Raw genomic sequence first — 15545 nt, 5'->3', positions numbered from 1 at the left:
CACTCCCACCAACAGTGTAAAAGTGTTCCTGTTTCTCCACATCTTCTCCAGCATCTGTTGTTTCCTGACTTTCTAATGATCACCATTCTAACTAGCATGAGATGGTATCTCCTTGTGGTTTTGATTTGCATTTCTCTAATGACCAGTGATGATGAGCTTTTTGTTTTTCATGTTTGTTGGCCACACAAATGTCTTCTTTTGAGAAGTGTCTGTTCATATCCTTGGCCCACTTTTTGATGGGGTTGGTTTTTTTCTTGTAAATTTGTTTAAGTTATTTGTAGATTTTGGATATTAGCTCTTTGTCAGATGGATAGACTGCAAAACTTTTCTCCCATTCTGTAGGTTGCCTCTTCACTCTGATGATAGTTTCTTTTGCTGTGCAGAAGCTCTTTAATTAGATCCCATTTGTCAATTTTGGCTTTTGTTGCCATTGCTTTTGGTGTTTTAGGCATGAAGTCTTTGCCCAGGCCTATGTCTTGGATGGTATTGCCTAGGTTTTCTTCTAGGATTTTCATGATTTTAGGTCTTACATTTAAGTCTTTAATCCATCTTGTGGTAGGTAGAAGAATGGGCCCCAAAGATATCCCACCTAAACCCTGGAATCTACTTTATATGGTAAAGGAGACTTTAAAGTTTGAGATCTTAGGATGGGGACATCACTCACATAATGTACATTGTACTCATTAAGTAATTTCTCATCATCCACCCCCCTCCCACTACCCACCCCCTCACATTTCTGATACATGCATAGAGTGCAGAGCGGTCAAGTCAGGCCATTTAGGCTTCCCATCACTCAAATAATGCACATTGTACCCATTAAGTAATTTATTCTCATCATCCACCCCCTCCCACCCACTCCCATTTCTGATTTTCCATTGTCTATCCTTCCCCTCTGCATCCATGTGTACACAGAATTGTGTCTATTTCTCTGCTGAGATTTTCATTCCTTGAAACCATGTTTGTTTTGATTTTTTACCTAATTTGGGGTAATTATAACAGCCATTTAAAATTTCTGCCTGTTAGTGTCAACATCTAGTTCATTTCAGAGTTGGACTTGCTGGATTTTCTTTTCTCTAGAGAATGTGTTGCATTTTTTTGATTCTTCATATTTTAATTCTGGACTGTATCCTGGCTATTACGAATACTCTGTTCTGCTGGAGATTCTCGATTAGATTATTTATCATGTGTCATTTCCCAGGTTTGATAGGTAATTCTCCTGGCGAGGCTTGAACTGCAAACTTGCTTCATGGGTGGCAGCATTTGTCTCAGTTAAAGTATTTTTACTTTTGCTGAATTTATGTTTTTCTATTATATATATAATATCAATATACTGTATATGTAATCGAACTTATATTTTATTGTGCTGAGACAATTATCTACGAGAAAAAATTAGAACACACACAACAATAAGCTCTAAATATATTAAATATTTGACTTAAAAAAACGTAAAAATACTAGAAAAACATCAGACACATATTTATACAGCATTTAGATGGAAAAGCTCTTTTTCCTAAGCATGACATAAAACAAAAGATAAAGTTCATAAAATATAAAATTAATTTGGGCAGCAGTTACCCTAAACAAAGTTAAAGACAAATGGGAAATTAGGAAACATGTTAGCAACATATATGGCAAAGAATTACCGTTTTAAAACAGAAAGTGTTTCTACCAATCATTTACAAAAAGATAAACTATCACCAAAAGGGCAAAAAAAAAAAAAGACAAAAAAAAAAAGAAAAAGAAATTTGCAAAGAAGAAATACAAATCACAAATAAATACAGTTATGTGCAGTATAATGATGTTTTGGTCAATAAAGCCTGCATATATGGCAGTGGTCAGAGCAATAGGCTATTCACAGGCTATTTCATATAGCCCAGGTCTTTACTAGGCCATACCGCCGAGGTGTGTGCAAGTACACTCTTCCACAGCTGGAAGCGACGCTCGCACACCACAATCACCTAACAACGCATTTCTCAGAATGTATCCCCGTCGTTAAGTGACACATGACTGTACATAAAAATGTATTCAGCCACACCCATAATCAAAGAAATTCAAATGAAAAATAATACAATATTTCATCTAATTTTCAAATATAAAAAGATGTATATATAAAACATCCAGTGAGGTCAAAGATGTGAAGTGAGGAGCGTTCACATACACTTGCCAATCTGGATGTAAAATGCTGTACATTTTTTGGCAAATGCAAAGGCAGAATACTTATTAAACTTTAACTTTGCATTTCTATTTCCCATAGTGAACATGTTCTTATATACAAACACATAAACCACGTTCAAGAACTTAGCCACTGGAAATAATTTCAGATATTCAGATAGATATATAAACACTAATCTCAGTATTATTGGCAGTTGCAAAAACGGGAACTAAATTACATCAATAGGGGTGTGGTTAAACAGATTATAATTTTATATAAATGAAATATTATGCAGCCTTTAAAATGGATAAGACAGATGTTTAGGCTGACATGTAAAATTATACTATGTAATATAGACAGAGAAAAGTAAGATTACAACACAGTATGGTTTTGAATGTGTGTGTGTTTTTTTTTTTTTGTATGTGTGTGTGTGTGTGTGTTCATTTGTCTGGAAAGCTAAACATGAAACTACTGACAGTAGTTACTTTTAAAGATGAGATTAATGTGGGGATGGTGCAGAAGGGTGGTGATGTTCTGTACTGTTTGGACATTTACAACATGATGCATTACCTGTATAACAGAATTTTTAAGTAGCAAGGAGATTTCCAGTTTGGAATATAAAAGGGGAGAAAAATTCCAAAAGAAATGAAATCTCCCAAATTGATAAAGAAGCTGTATGATCCTGGAGGGTGAACAGGGACCAGGGAATCATGTCCTTGGCCATTCTCCATGATGTTGGACCCACTTGCTCCAGTCTACCCTAGTAACAAGGCCAAGACAGAAGTCTTTCCTTGAGGCTGGAAGTAAATAGCCAGCTGGACGAAATGCCAGAGGCGCCAGATCTTTGGAGATAAACAACAGGCTCAGTTTTGCTGCAGGTGTTACATGTAGCAAAAGAAGTGATGGTGGAAGGTGTGGTAGCTCTCTCAGGGTAAACAGATCCAGTCTTTCTATTCATTCAAACTAAGAGAATCACAGAACATTCGCAGTGGAAGAACCTTAATATAACCTAGTGCTTTCGGTCAAGAACAGACCCAGAGGAACTAATCAACTTATTCAAGGTCAAGCACATCGTGAATGAGAGAAGAGATGAGATGGGAACCATATCCCAGGTCTTCCCCAACAGTCTTCTTGACCTTTGAAGGAGACTGACTGTGTCCCTGAAGTTTGTCTGATGATGCAGTAAGAATCAGAAAAAGACATCTTTTTCTTTTGTCTACTGACACTATCAGCCAGCATGACTCAAAAGGTAGGGAGTCTAATTTGGGCAGTTTGTCATAAATTTTGATGACATTTTAGATATGCAGCTGGAGAAAATACCCAGCACTCTTTTCTTCTGTGTTTTCTCATCTAGTAAACCTTCTTCCTGACATCCTAGGAGCACCTCTGTTTAGAGAGAGAGAAAACGAGTCCTCGGTGCACTTTTTTTGTATATTTAGCATAACTTAAAATATCAATCACTTCCTTCTTAGTAGAGAAGATGGACTACAATGATGGCATCAGGGCTACTGGAATTGGTTGTTGCTGGACAACACAGAATGGGATGCCCACATATCTCATATGTGACCCACTTATTTTATTCCCCTACTTTCTTCCTCTGATCTTTGAACAGTCTCAAAGCATCTTACCCAATTCCTCCATTCTTTCACATTCTCCATTCTGTGTACCCCATCTGCTCCTCTCTAATATGGCCATGCTTCCCTTTCAACCCCCACCACTTGCAATTCTCCCTACTCCTCATCTTTCCATTTCGTTTTCCCACCAACTCTCCTCCTCCAATCTTGTTTTGCTTCCCTCTTTTGTGTCTGTTCTGTTTATCTCTATCTTACCGCGTCTGTTCAATCCCTCACCCCCATAAAATATTATGGAGAAGCCAAGTCACAGGTGCCAGTCAAAGGAAAGTTTTAGGGAGATGCATTGGGAACCAGCAGTAGCACAGCAGAGTTGCCAGGAGTGGGCAATGAGTCCTAAATGGGAGGCTGAAAAGATACAGCGAGATCATGGCTGGTCTAACATCAAGTACGTTGAGAGAATGCTCTGGGTCAGAGCCACACTCCCCTACTGAGAAGGGACATTCAGGGCGACTCCTCACCATACGACTTGCATTTATAGTCATGGATTATCTCAGCAAGGAGGTTTGGAGATTAAGAGTGAGAGTTTTGGAGACATTTTCATATTGAGGGGTCTTGGGTTTTTTAAAATACGTAAATAATGCTTAGATTATAAATTCTTATCTTTTCTAGATTATAAATTCTTATCCTCTCGAAAAATTTGAAACACATGGGGAAAAAAGATGAGCAAAATTCATTTTTGTATCATAAGATATACAATACGTATTAATGGAGTTTTAGCGTTTAGAAACAAGTCTGTGAGTTGCACACAGGCATCAGGTGCTCCAGAATTACTAGAGAATAAGTAACCATACAGCTTCCCCTCTGTCCCCTGTCTATGCTATAGGGTCCTTGTTTAAAGGGAAGAGAAAGAGCTACTTTTTGGTTTCTGTTTCTTTTTATTTTATTTTTGCTTATAGAGTTCTGATGGGAGAAATCAAACAATCCTCATCTCTAGACCTATGTTTTATAAACAGACCAAGCATACCTGAACCTGAGGGAAAAATATGACTTCTCGGGGGGAGTTTTCTGGGGTACTTCTGGCAACACGGGCTGTAACCAACCAAACAGTCGTTCCCTCTGGGACATGAACCGCGAGCATTCACAGCTTCCTAGGTTTCACCTCTAGCCAGAAAGGAGAGAACACGGTGCCTGAGGTTGAACATGTCTAAGGGGCTGGTTTGGCAGATCCTATACACTCATTACCTATAATTGGGCAGGGCTGCTTTAAGAAATGAAAACTATTATTCCCTACAAAAAGTCCTTCTTATGCCCATGGAAACAGAAACAAGTCTGAACCATTTTTTCCTCTAGTTTCTGGCTCTAGAAGATTTTTCCGTTAGTACAAAAGATGCAAGGAGAAAAGGTCAATTGAGACCTCCTCAAGCCAGTAACCGCCTCCCCGTGAGCATCCTCCAGAGAGCACTCTGCACATCAGGGTTTCTGAGGCTGTAGATGATGGGGTTCAGCATGGGATTGATGACAGTGTTGAAAATTCCAACAGCTTTATCCTTGTCTGAAAGCTTGGTTGAACCGAGTCGCATATAGTTAAAGATACCTGAACCATAGAACAGGGCCACCACAGTGAGATGGGAGCCACATGTGGAGAAGGCTTTCTTCCTGCCCTCTGCAGAGCGAATTCGCAGGACTGCAGCGGCCACGTGGATATAGGAGATGACAATGAGAGCCATGGGGGTGCCTGCCATTATAAAACCCACAGCAAAAAGCAGCAGCTCATTGAGTTGGGTGCTGGAGCAAGAGAGCTGGAAGAGCTGTGGGAGGTCACAGTAGAAGTGATTGATCACATTAGGGCCACAGAAGTTGAGCACAGACATGGCCACAGTGTGGGTCAGTGCATTGGTGAAGGCACAAGCCCAGGATGCAGCCACCAACATCCTCTGGACTATCTGACTCATGCGGGTGCTGTAGGTGAGGGGCTGGCAGATGGCCAGGAATCGGTCATAGGCCATGGCGGTCAGCAAGAAGCAGTCCACTCCAACGAACAGATGGAAGAAGAAGAGTTGGGTAAGGCAGGCCCCGTAGGGAACTGCACGCTTGTGGGACAGGAGATGACTCAATACTGAGGGAACAGTGACGCTGATGCACCCAACATCCAGCACTGATAGGTTCCCCAGGAAGAAGTACATGGGGGTGTGGAGTTTGGGCTCCACCAAGATGGCTGCCAGGATGCTGAGGTTGCCCCCGACCGTGACCAGGTAGGCAAAGAGGAAGAGCACAAAGACAACTGGCTGCAGCCCTGGCACCTCCACCAAGCCCAGCAGGATGAACTCAGCAACGGCTGTTCCATTGGCCCCAGATTCTGGCTGCATGAGTTCCTGCAAAGAAACATCCAAGGAGGAAAATAATCACTCCTCCCAATAATTTATTTATTCAGAAAAAAGAAACAGATCTCCTTCTACTTGCCCAGCCCTCTGCTACATTCACTCTGTACAAGTAAGGAATTTTGTGCTCCTCAGGCCACACTACACTTGTTTACTCTTTCACTACATTTACCTTTATTTGCAGGTGTACGCACAGGTAACATTACCACTCTGGATCTCCCTCCTCCAACCGACCCCCCAGCTGCAAGAACCTATTTGTAAAGATTATGCAAGACATACCCTTGGGAAAAATAAGCAAAAAGTATACTTCTGGTTTGAACACGGCCGAGTAAATCCAAAACGTTCTCTTCTCGGAATTTCTCTCTTTCCAAAACAAGCAGAAAAAGAAACATACAGATTCTATCTTCAAAGAAACTAGTAAATGTCCACAACCCCAATCCATAAACTAGATTGGATGGATTCAAGAACAGTAAAGATCAACTAGGAGAGTGACAAGAAGCAGAGAGAGGAAATCCATGACTATAGAAGAGTTACATGAGTATAATTCTCTTTAAAAAAAAAAAGTTGGGTAGAGGGAGGCAATCAATAAAAAACAAAACCAAAGCTCTTGTTTGCAATAATGGGTATACGGTGTAAAGTATGGCACCACAATCCTCTGTGATCCTGAACTGAACTCAGGAAGCAGAGAAAAGGCTAAATGAAGACTTAGGTACACAGGCTATAGACAAAGCATAATACTGGAGGCAAAAGATAGAAAAAAATACATCAGTTCTCACAGTTGTAGTTACCTGTCTGTATTCATTACATACAAGTAAAAGCTAAAATAATTTACCTCCAATTCTGAATCACAAGGTAGGTTACTGCTAGTCTGAATCATGTCTTAGCCTTGCAAGATACAAGTATCTTGTGATAGATAGTTTGGCAAAAACTCATTTCATTTAAGGATTAAAACAAACCTGCATAGCATATAAACAAGGATTTTACCAGAAAAAAGAGGTAAAGAAACAAGAAAGACAAATGGATGATAAAATTCACTCCATCAAAGAATGTTGCCATTGAACATATGAAAATTGTTACCTAGCAAAGACATGGAATCAACCCAAATGCCCATCAATGACAGACTGGATAAAGAAAATGTGGTACATGTAGACCATGGAATACTATGAAACCATGAAAAAGAATGAGATCATGTCTTTTGCAGGGACATGGATGAAGCTGGAAGCCATTATTCTCAGCAAACCAATGCAGGAACAGGAAACCAAACACTGCATGTTCTCTTATAAGTGGGAGCTGAACAATGAGAACACATGGACACAGGGAGGGAAACCACACATACTGGGGCCTGTCACAGGAGGGTGGCCGGGGGGAGAGCATTAGGGAAAAAAGCTAATGCATTCTGGGCTTAATACTTAGGTGATGGGTTGATAGGTGCAGCAAACCACCATGGCACATGTTCATGGCACATAGGTAACTATGTAACAAAGCTGCGTGTCCTGCACACGTACCCTGGAACTTAAAAAAATGAAATAATAATGAAAAAGAAAATTGTTACCAAACATTTCAGCCTCTCCAAAAATTAAAAAAAAAAAAAAAAACTTAAGGAGGCATTTTTCCGATATAAAATAAGAAAACAGAGTAAAAATATAAGAGCTGAGGAAAGAGATTTCAAGAAAATTAAGAAATATGAGCTGGAAGAAGAAAGAAAAGATGTTAAAGAAATGTAAAATCACTACACCAAAAAAAAAAAAATTAGAAACAATACAATGAAAAAAAAGTAGACAGATGCAGGAACAGTATTGTAAAAGATGACAAGATTAAATGAGAAAAGAGAGAAAATGACAGATATGAGAAGAGACAAAGGAGATCCAATCTATGTACAATAGAATTACCAAAGGAGGAAATCAAAAAAGTGAAAAAGAACAATTATTTAAAACTCAATTTTAATTAAAAAATTACAGAAACACTTGAATTTACAATTCAAAAGTGCACACCTTGTCCCAGGAAACATTCATACAGAATGCCAGCATTGTTACATACCACTGGAATATCACTGAATATCAATGATTTAAAAAATGGATAGCCTAGTCAAAAACAAACAAAATCCAGTCAATTCTAAAGGAAATAAATTAAGATAGTATATCATTTCTCCAAAGTAGCAGTCAAAGCTGGAATGTAATGAAAAACATGCCTGCAGCCTCTGGGGAAAGAAAATATGATCCAAAATTGTTAAAACTATCTAGATCATTATTCAAATATAATATTCATATATAAAGTCAAACTGGCAATCTGAGAATTCAAGGAAAGTTACAAACATTAGCCATTGTTGAAAAAAGCAGACTCCAGAGTTTTGTTTCGTTTTTTAACAGAAGCTTTTTTAAGAAACAGACTTCAGTCAACAAAAAGAAAAATGGGAACTCTGCAGTCTATAAACTGATGGTTAATCTTAAATGTATTTAACTATAGGTCTAAGACTAAAACATTTGTGGAAATTATAAGTATGAAATAAAATGTAAATGGTTTTGAAATCTCAAAAGGTAAAATGTTTATAATTAGCAAAAAAGGAGATAGAAGGAAGTATGTGTTGACTTCCTCATCTTCTATAGCTGAATGTTAAAAGATATTATTTAAACCTGATAAATTACATAACAAATGTATAAGTACACAAACCAGTATAAAAGAACGATTAGTATAACGTAATCAAATAAGTTACATGGTATAGGAAAAAGAGAAAAGGGAAAAGAAACGGGAATATGCTCATTTCATTGTGCTTACACCAGGGAATTAGTAGACACTGACTAGAAACAGAGTGTTAGAACTCTACACAAAGTTACAGTTATAAAAGTAACCCTAGAAAAAAATCTTCTAAAACATGAGAGGAAGCATGCACACAAAACAAAGACAAATGTGGCTCTTACAGTGAAGGGGTATTTCAAAACAATAAAAGCAAACTGTATAACATAAAATAATAGAATAAAATTAATACCAAACACACTTATAATGATAAAGTCGAGTGGGCCAAGCTCATCTAGTAAAAGAAAATAATTTCAGGTTGGATCTAAAAAAATACAACTGTACGCTGATGCCAAAATATATAACCAAAACAAAGTTAATTAGAAAGGGTGAAAGGTAAAGGAATACCAGCCAGACGTAAACAAAAATAAAGCAGGGATCATAATCTTAATATAAAATGTGTTTGAATTAAAAAATGTCAGTAAATGAGGAAAAGAAGACCATTTTATAAGGGGTGCAAGAAGATGTAATAGGTACGAAAACGAATGTCCCAAGTATATAGCATTGATAGGTAAAGCAAAAAGCACAGGATGTTCAAAGAGAAATAGTCAGAAACAGGTTAACAGTGGATTTCAGTGACTTTCCAGTCCATATAAATTTAAGTTGGCAGAATAAAGTAAGGCGATAAAAAACCTCAATATTTTTCAAGAGGTAGAACCAATTGACATTGCACACCTTCCTTAAGTGCCCATGAAACAGTCACTGCCCAGAAAGAGCATATATAAAACCAGAAATTCAGCAAACTTCAAAAGAACAAATAATATAAACAATAATATATGATCAGAGCCCAACTGAAAGAAACATGATTTTAAAAATAAAATCCAGTCTGTCCTTGATGGACATTTGGGTTGGTTCCAAGTCTTTGCTATTGTGAATAGGGCCACAATAAACATATGTGTGCATGTGTCTTTATAGCAGCATGAATTATAATCCTTTGGGTATATACCCAGTAATGGTATCGCTGGGTCAAATGGTATTTCTAGCTCTAGATCCTTGAGGAATCGCCACACTGTCTTCCACAATGGTTGAACTAGAAACAGGAACACTTTTACACGAACAGTGTAAAACTGTTCCTGTTTCTCCACATCCTCTCTAGCACCTGTTGTTTCCTGACTTTTTAATGACCGCCATTCTAACTGGTGTGAGATGGTATCTCATTGTGGTTTTGATTTGCATTTCTCTGATGGCTAGTGATGATGAGCATTTTTTCATGTGTCTGTTGGCTGCACAAATGTCTTCTTGTGAGAAGTGTCCGCTTATATCCTTTGCCCACTTTTTGGTGGGGTTGTTTTTTTCTTGTAATGTTTGATTAAGAAAATGTGGCACATATACACCATGGAATACTATGCAGCCATAAAAAAGGATGAGTTCATGTCCTTTGTAGGGACATGGATGCAGCTGGAAACCATCATTCTCAGCAAACTATCGCAAGAACAGAAAACCAAACATTGCATTTTCTCACTCATAGGTGGGAAATGAACAATGAGATCACTTGGACACAGAAAGGGGAACATCACACACCGGGGCCTGTTGTGGGTGGGGGGAGGGGGGAGGGATAGCATTAGGAGATTTACCTAATGGAAATGATGAGTTAATGGGTGCAGCACACCAACATGGCACATGTATACATATGGAACAAACCTGCACGCTGTGCATATGTACCCCAGAACATAAAGTATAATAAATTTAAAAATAAATAAATAAAATAAAATCCAATATTTAAAGAAATACTTAAACAGTTGGACCAAACAGAGAATGAAAACAACAAAAACTAAAGAATATCTGCAAAAGAAAAAGGAGATAATGAAAGCAGCACATTTTAAAAAATGGATTAAATCAGTGTTCAGAAAAGAATTCACAGCCTTAAATGAGTATACCAACAACAGAAAAAAAATTAAAGGATCCAATCAAGACATTAGAAAAGGAACCATAAGAAAAGTAATGATAAAAGCAAAATTTGAGTAGAAATACAGAGCTAATCAATTTCAATAAATCTTTTATGGGTAGGAAAAGGGGTATATAAACTTGTTAAATTTTGTATTAATTCAATCAATAAAAAGAAAGAAAATACAACTATACAAAACTAATTTATAAAGGAAAATAATCACAGTTACATTAAAAGATTAAAAATTACTTACAAAGTCACTTTACCCCAATATATATTTTTTGAAAAATTGGACATAATTGGTAAAATATGATTAAAAAGTCGTGTGAAAACTTGCTCAAGCTGAAAAAACTGAAACAAGCTAATTACTATGGGAAAAAGATAGATAAAGTTGTTCAAAAAGGGACTCCATTCTATTACACGACCACCAACATTCCCTCATCCCTACCAAAAAATGGAAAAATTGTGTTAAAATTTCAAGGAATCAGTTTTTCCAATGTTACTTGACTGTACTGGGATACTGAAGAAGGAAATCTTTTCAAATTACGTTTATAGAAGGGGCATACCATCTATTCCCCAAATCAACAAAAACAGTACCCCTAAAAAAGGAATAAAAAGGCCGGGCGCAGGGGCTCACGCCCGTAATCCCAGCACTCAGGGAGGCTGAGGCCGGCGGATAATGAGGTCAGGAGTTCGAAACCAGCCTGGGCAACATAGTGAAACCCCATCTCTACTAAAACTACAAAAATTAGCTGGGCATGGTTGCGGGCGCCTGTGTTCCCAGCTACTTGGGAGGCTGAGGCAGCAGAATCGCTTGAACTCGGGAGGCAGAGGTTGCAGCGAGCTGAGATCATGCCACTACACTCCAGCCCAGAGACAGTGCGAGGCTCTGGCTCAAAAACAAAAGGAACAAGAGAAAATAAAGAATAATATTGGTCAATCTTATTTATTAATATGAATGCAAAACACTGAATGAAATATTAGCGCACAGTAGCTGGAAATATGAGACAAAAATCATTCACCATCACCAGCTAGGTTTATTCTAGGAATGCAAAGACATCTTAAAATTATTTAAAATATTAGTACATTTAATTACATTAATAGATGAAAAGAAAAAACATTATTCTCTCTGTAGATTTGAAAAGGTGTTAGATAAAACATTTATCCATTATTTATATTTTAACTTATTTAAAAATAGAAATGAATGGAGACGTACTTAACATGAATCACAGAGCTATAGAGCTACCTCAACTTCAAAGGCACCGTAATAACTTTTGGAAAATATAAGAAGTATTCCTGTTAGTGACAAGGGAAAGAAAATCTAATTACTTCTGTTATTTAACAATTTCAGGAAATATTGGCCAAGGCAATTATACAATAAAAGGAAATCTGGGATATAAAAATTGGAAAGGAAGACGCAAATTATAATTATTTCCAAATAGTATGATTGTATACTTGGAAAACCAAGAATCAGATGAGAAAAACTATTACAATCAGTAAAACACCTCAGCAAGGCTGCTGTATTAAAAATTAATGTACAGATGTTAATAGCTTATGTACATAAAAACAAGAATGCTTTAAAAAATCAGAAGATATAATGGAATAAAAAATGCTTACAATAATAACAAAGAGATAAACTTCCCAGAGATTAAGCTCAACAAAGAATGTAAAACAACTTCATAAAGAAAACTTTAATATATGCCAAAAGATACAAAATAAGATTTGAGCAGGTGGAAAAAAACATGTCATATTCTTAGACTGGAAGATTCTGTAACAGTAGGATGTCATTTATCCCTAAAGAATCAACAAATTATAGCAATTGCCAATAAAAAATGCCAATAGAATATTTTGAAAATAAATATTTTGCTGGTTCTAAATTCTGTACAGAAAAACAACCAAGAGTTGTGGGAAAATTAGTGAAGATGGACTATGTCTTCCAGCCTTTTTTTTTTTTTTGAGACAGAGTCTTGCTCTGTCACCCAGGCTGGGGTGCAGTGGTGTCATCTCAACTCACTGCAGCCTCCACCTCCCGAGTTCAAGTGATTCTCCTGTCTCAGCCTCCCAAGTAGCTGGGATTATAGGCATGCACCACCACACCTGGCTAATTTTGTATTTTAGTAGAGACGGGGTTTCATCATGTTGGTCAGGCTGGTCTCGAACTCCTGACTTCGGTGACCCGGCTGCCTCAGCCTCCCAAAGTGCTGGGATTACAGGCATGAGCCACTGTGCCCAGCCCCAACTTTTAAAATATATTATAAAGCCCCAGCAATGTAAACACTTTGATACTGGCTCAAGACCAGCAAGCCAGAACAATGGAATGAATGAAAAGTCCAGGAACAGGCCTAAAATAAAACAGGAGCCTAGTACATCATATAAGTAGCACCTTACATGAATGGGAGATGTATTATTCAATAAACACTATTGGGGTAATATCGCTATCTGGAAAAGGTAAGTTGACTCATGCCTCATATACTCTGCAAAAATAAATTCTAAATAGATCAAAGATTTAAATGTAAAAATTAAAGCATAAAGTTATTAGGAAAGAAATGAAGAATTTTAATAATGTAAGAATGACTATAGCAAATACAAATAAAACATCAAAATTGATTAATTTAAAATTCTAGCAATTAATCTAAGCTGGAACTATATTCCCCAAATCCCATTCCCTATAAAGTTCCAGGTTAGGCTTGGCCACTGAGGGAATCTGCATGATAGCTGTAAGGAATAAGTGAAGTTGTTACGCTCTCTGCAGGGTTCCAGTTTATCCCTGCTTTTTCTTGCTCTGTTTAGAGCTCCCCTTCCTGACTGCCATGCTGCTCAACAACAGCAACTGGATGCTTTGCTGTAAACTCACAGAAATGGTAGCCATGAAGAGCCAATAACTAACCTTCAGCTTTCCACATCTGCCGCCTTCGCCATTCCACCAGCTGGACTTACCTGCCTTCCTGGGAGCTCTACCTCCTGCACCCACACCAGAGCTGGTTAGGGATTTTTCTCTGCTGCTTTTCAGATTGTTATTTTCCCAACTCCTTTTGCTTCAAAAGTAGTTTAAAGTTTAATTCCTACAGTAAATTTCAAAATGTTGTGTTGCCTTTTCTTGGATTGAATTCCAATTAATATACTTAATTGATATAAGCATAATCAAAAGACAACAAACTCGGAAAAAAGTAGTTGCAACTGACACCAGAGACAATGGACCCATATTCCTAATATATAAACAGCTACCTCTCATATATATAAAGACCAACAACTCAATAGAAAAGTGGCAGAATGATTTAACATTTCACAGATAAAATATACAAATATCTCTTAAAACAAGAAAAGAAGATTAAATTCACTAGAGGAATGCAAATCAAACTACAACACAATACCATTCTTCTCCTATCAGATTGAAAAAGACCAAATGCTTTCTGATAAGTAAGGTTTAACTCTGTAGGCTGGCCTTCTGCAAGGTGCTATAGAAATTGTCTATACCAGAGGTCTTAAGTGACTGATCCTGATCCACTGTTAAAGTAGGGCTCAGGCCATAGGTTCTGCCATGTTGCAGAGCTGCAGCTCCGGGCTTAGATGCAGCCCCCTGATTATGCCGGGTAGGGGCTGGTGTTAAAGATATTTCCCCAGTCATGCAGCCCAAAGACAGTGGGGTGATGTCCCAGAATGTGATGGGCATGGAGGACCTGCATTCTTGATACCACTCCTGTCCCCGTAAGTTTTCTCTCAATAAATGCTGTCCCAACATGTTTGGCGAACATATCATCCAACCATTCTCTCTTATTTGACGAGATGTGGGAAAACATGCCCCCTCAGAGATCATCAGTGGAATATAAGTTGCTCTAACTTTATCATATATTTGGCAATATATGATAAATTACAAATGTGTTTTTCCTTTTACCTGGTAATTCCACTTGTAGGGATTTATTCAATAGATAAATGATCACATATAAGAAATTACATATTATGAGGTTGTGGCAGGATGAGCCGCAGACAAAATTCCTCAGACACTGAGTTAAAGATGAAAGGGGTTTATTCGGCCGGGGGCATCGGCAAGACTCCTGTCTCAAGAGCCGAGCTCCCCGAGTGAGCAATTCCTGTCCCTTTAAGGGCTCACAACTCTAAGGGGGTGCGTGTGAGAGGGTCGTGATTGACTGAGCAAGCAGGGGGTACGTGACTGGGGGCTGCATGCACCGGTAATTAGAAAAGAACAGAACAGGATAGGGACTTTCACAGTGCATTTCTACACAATGTCTGTAATCTATAGATAACATAACCGATTAGGTCAGGGGTCGATCTTTAACTACCAGGCCCAGGGCGCAGCGCTGGGCTGTCTGCCCGTGGATTTCATTTCTGCCTTTTAGTTTTTACTTTTTCTTTCTTTGGAGGCAGAAATTGGGCATAAGACAATATGAGGGGTGGTCTCCTCCCTTAAGGTTATTTGTTGCAGAATTGTTTGTAATAACAAATAATCATAAATAACCTAACTATTCATCAGTCAGAAGTCTGGTTAAATTATTTATGGTACATCCTTAAAAAGGAATACAATGCAGCTATAGAAAAAAGAAAGGTAGCTTTGTCTATGCTGATTTGAAAGACCTCAAAGCTACATTATTAAAAGTAAAATACAACCTATAGAATGAATATCGTATGCTTTGATGTGCATTAGAAAGGAGCGAAATACACGCACACACATACATGTATATACATGATCCAGCAATCTAATCTCTGGGTATATATCCAAGGGATTGAGGTCAGTAAGCTGGACAGACACT

At 37.9% G+C, this 15545-nt stretch overlaps 1 protein-coding gene across 1 annotated transcript in view; it reads right to left on the bottom strand.

The window, feature by feature from the left end:
- Positions 1–4275: 4275 nt before the first annotated feature.
- LOC117067920 (olfactory receptor 3A1) overlaps positions 4276–15545 on the bottom strand; it is a 46127-nt gene continuing 34857 nt past the window's right edge. Inside the window, exon 2 of the mRNA XM_033185101.1 lies at positions 4276–6098. Within this exon, the coding sequence (XP_033040992.1) occupies positions 5145–6092 (948 nt within the window). The 5' untranslated portion in view covers positions 6093–6098 and the 3' untranslated portion in view covers positions 4276–5144. The remainder of the gene's footprint in view (positions 6099–15545) is intronic.

This window comes from Trachypithecus francoisi, unplaced genomic scaffold (assembly GCF_009764315.1).
Source record: "Trachypithecus francoisi isolate TF-2019V2 unplaced genomic scaffold, Tfra_2.0 Lachesis_group20, whole genome shotgun sequence".
NCBI classification, from domain to species: domain Eukaryota; kingdom Metazoa; phylum Chordata; class Mammalia; order Primates; family Cercopithecidae; genus Trachypithecus; species Trachypithecus francoisi.
The sequence above is the reverse complement of the archived record's forward strand: the minus strand, read 5'-3'. Positions and strand labels throughout refer to the sequence as shown.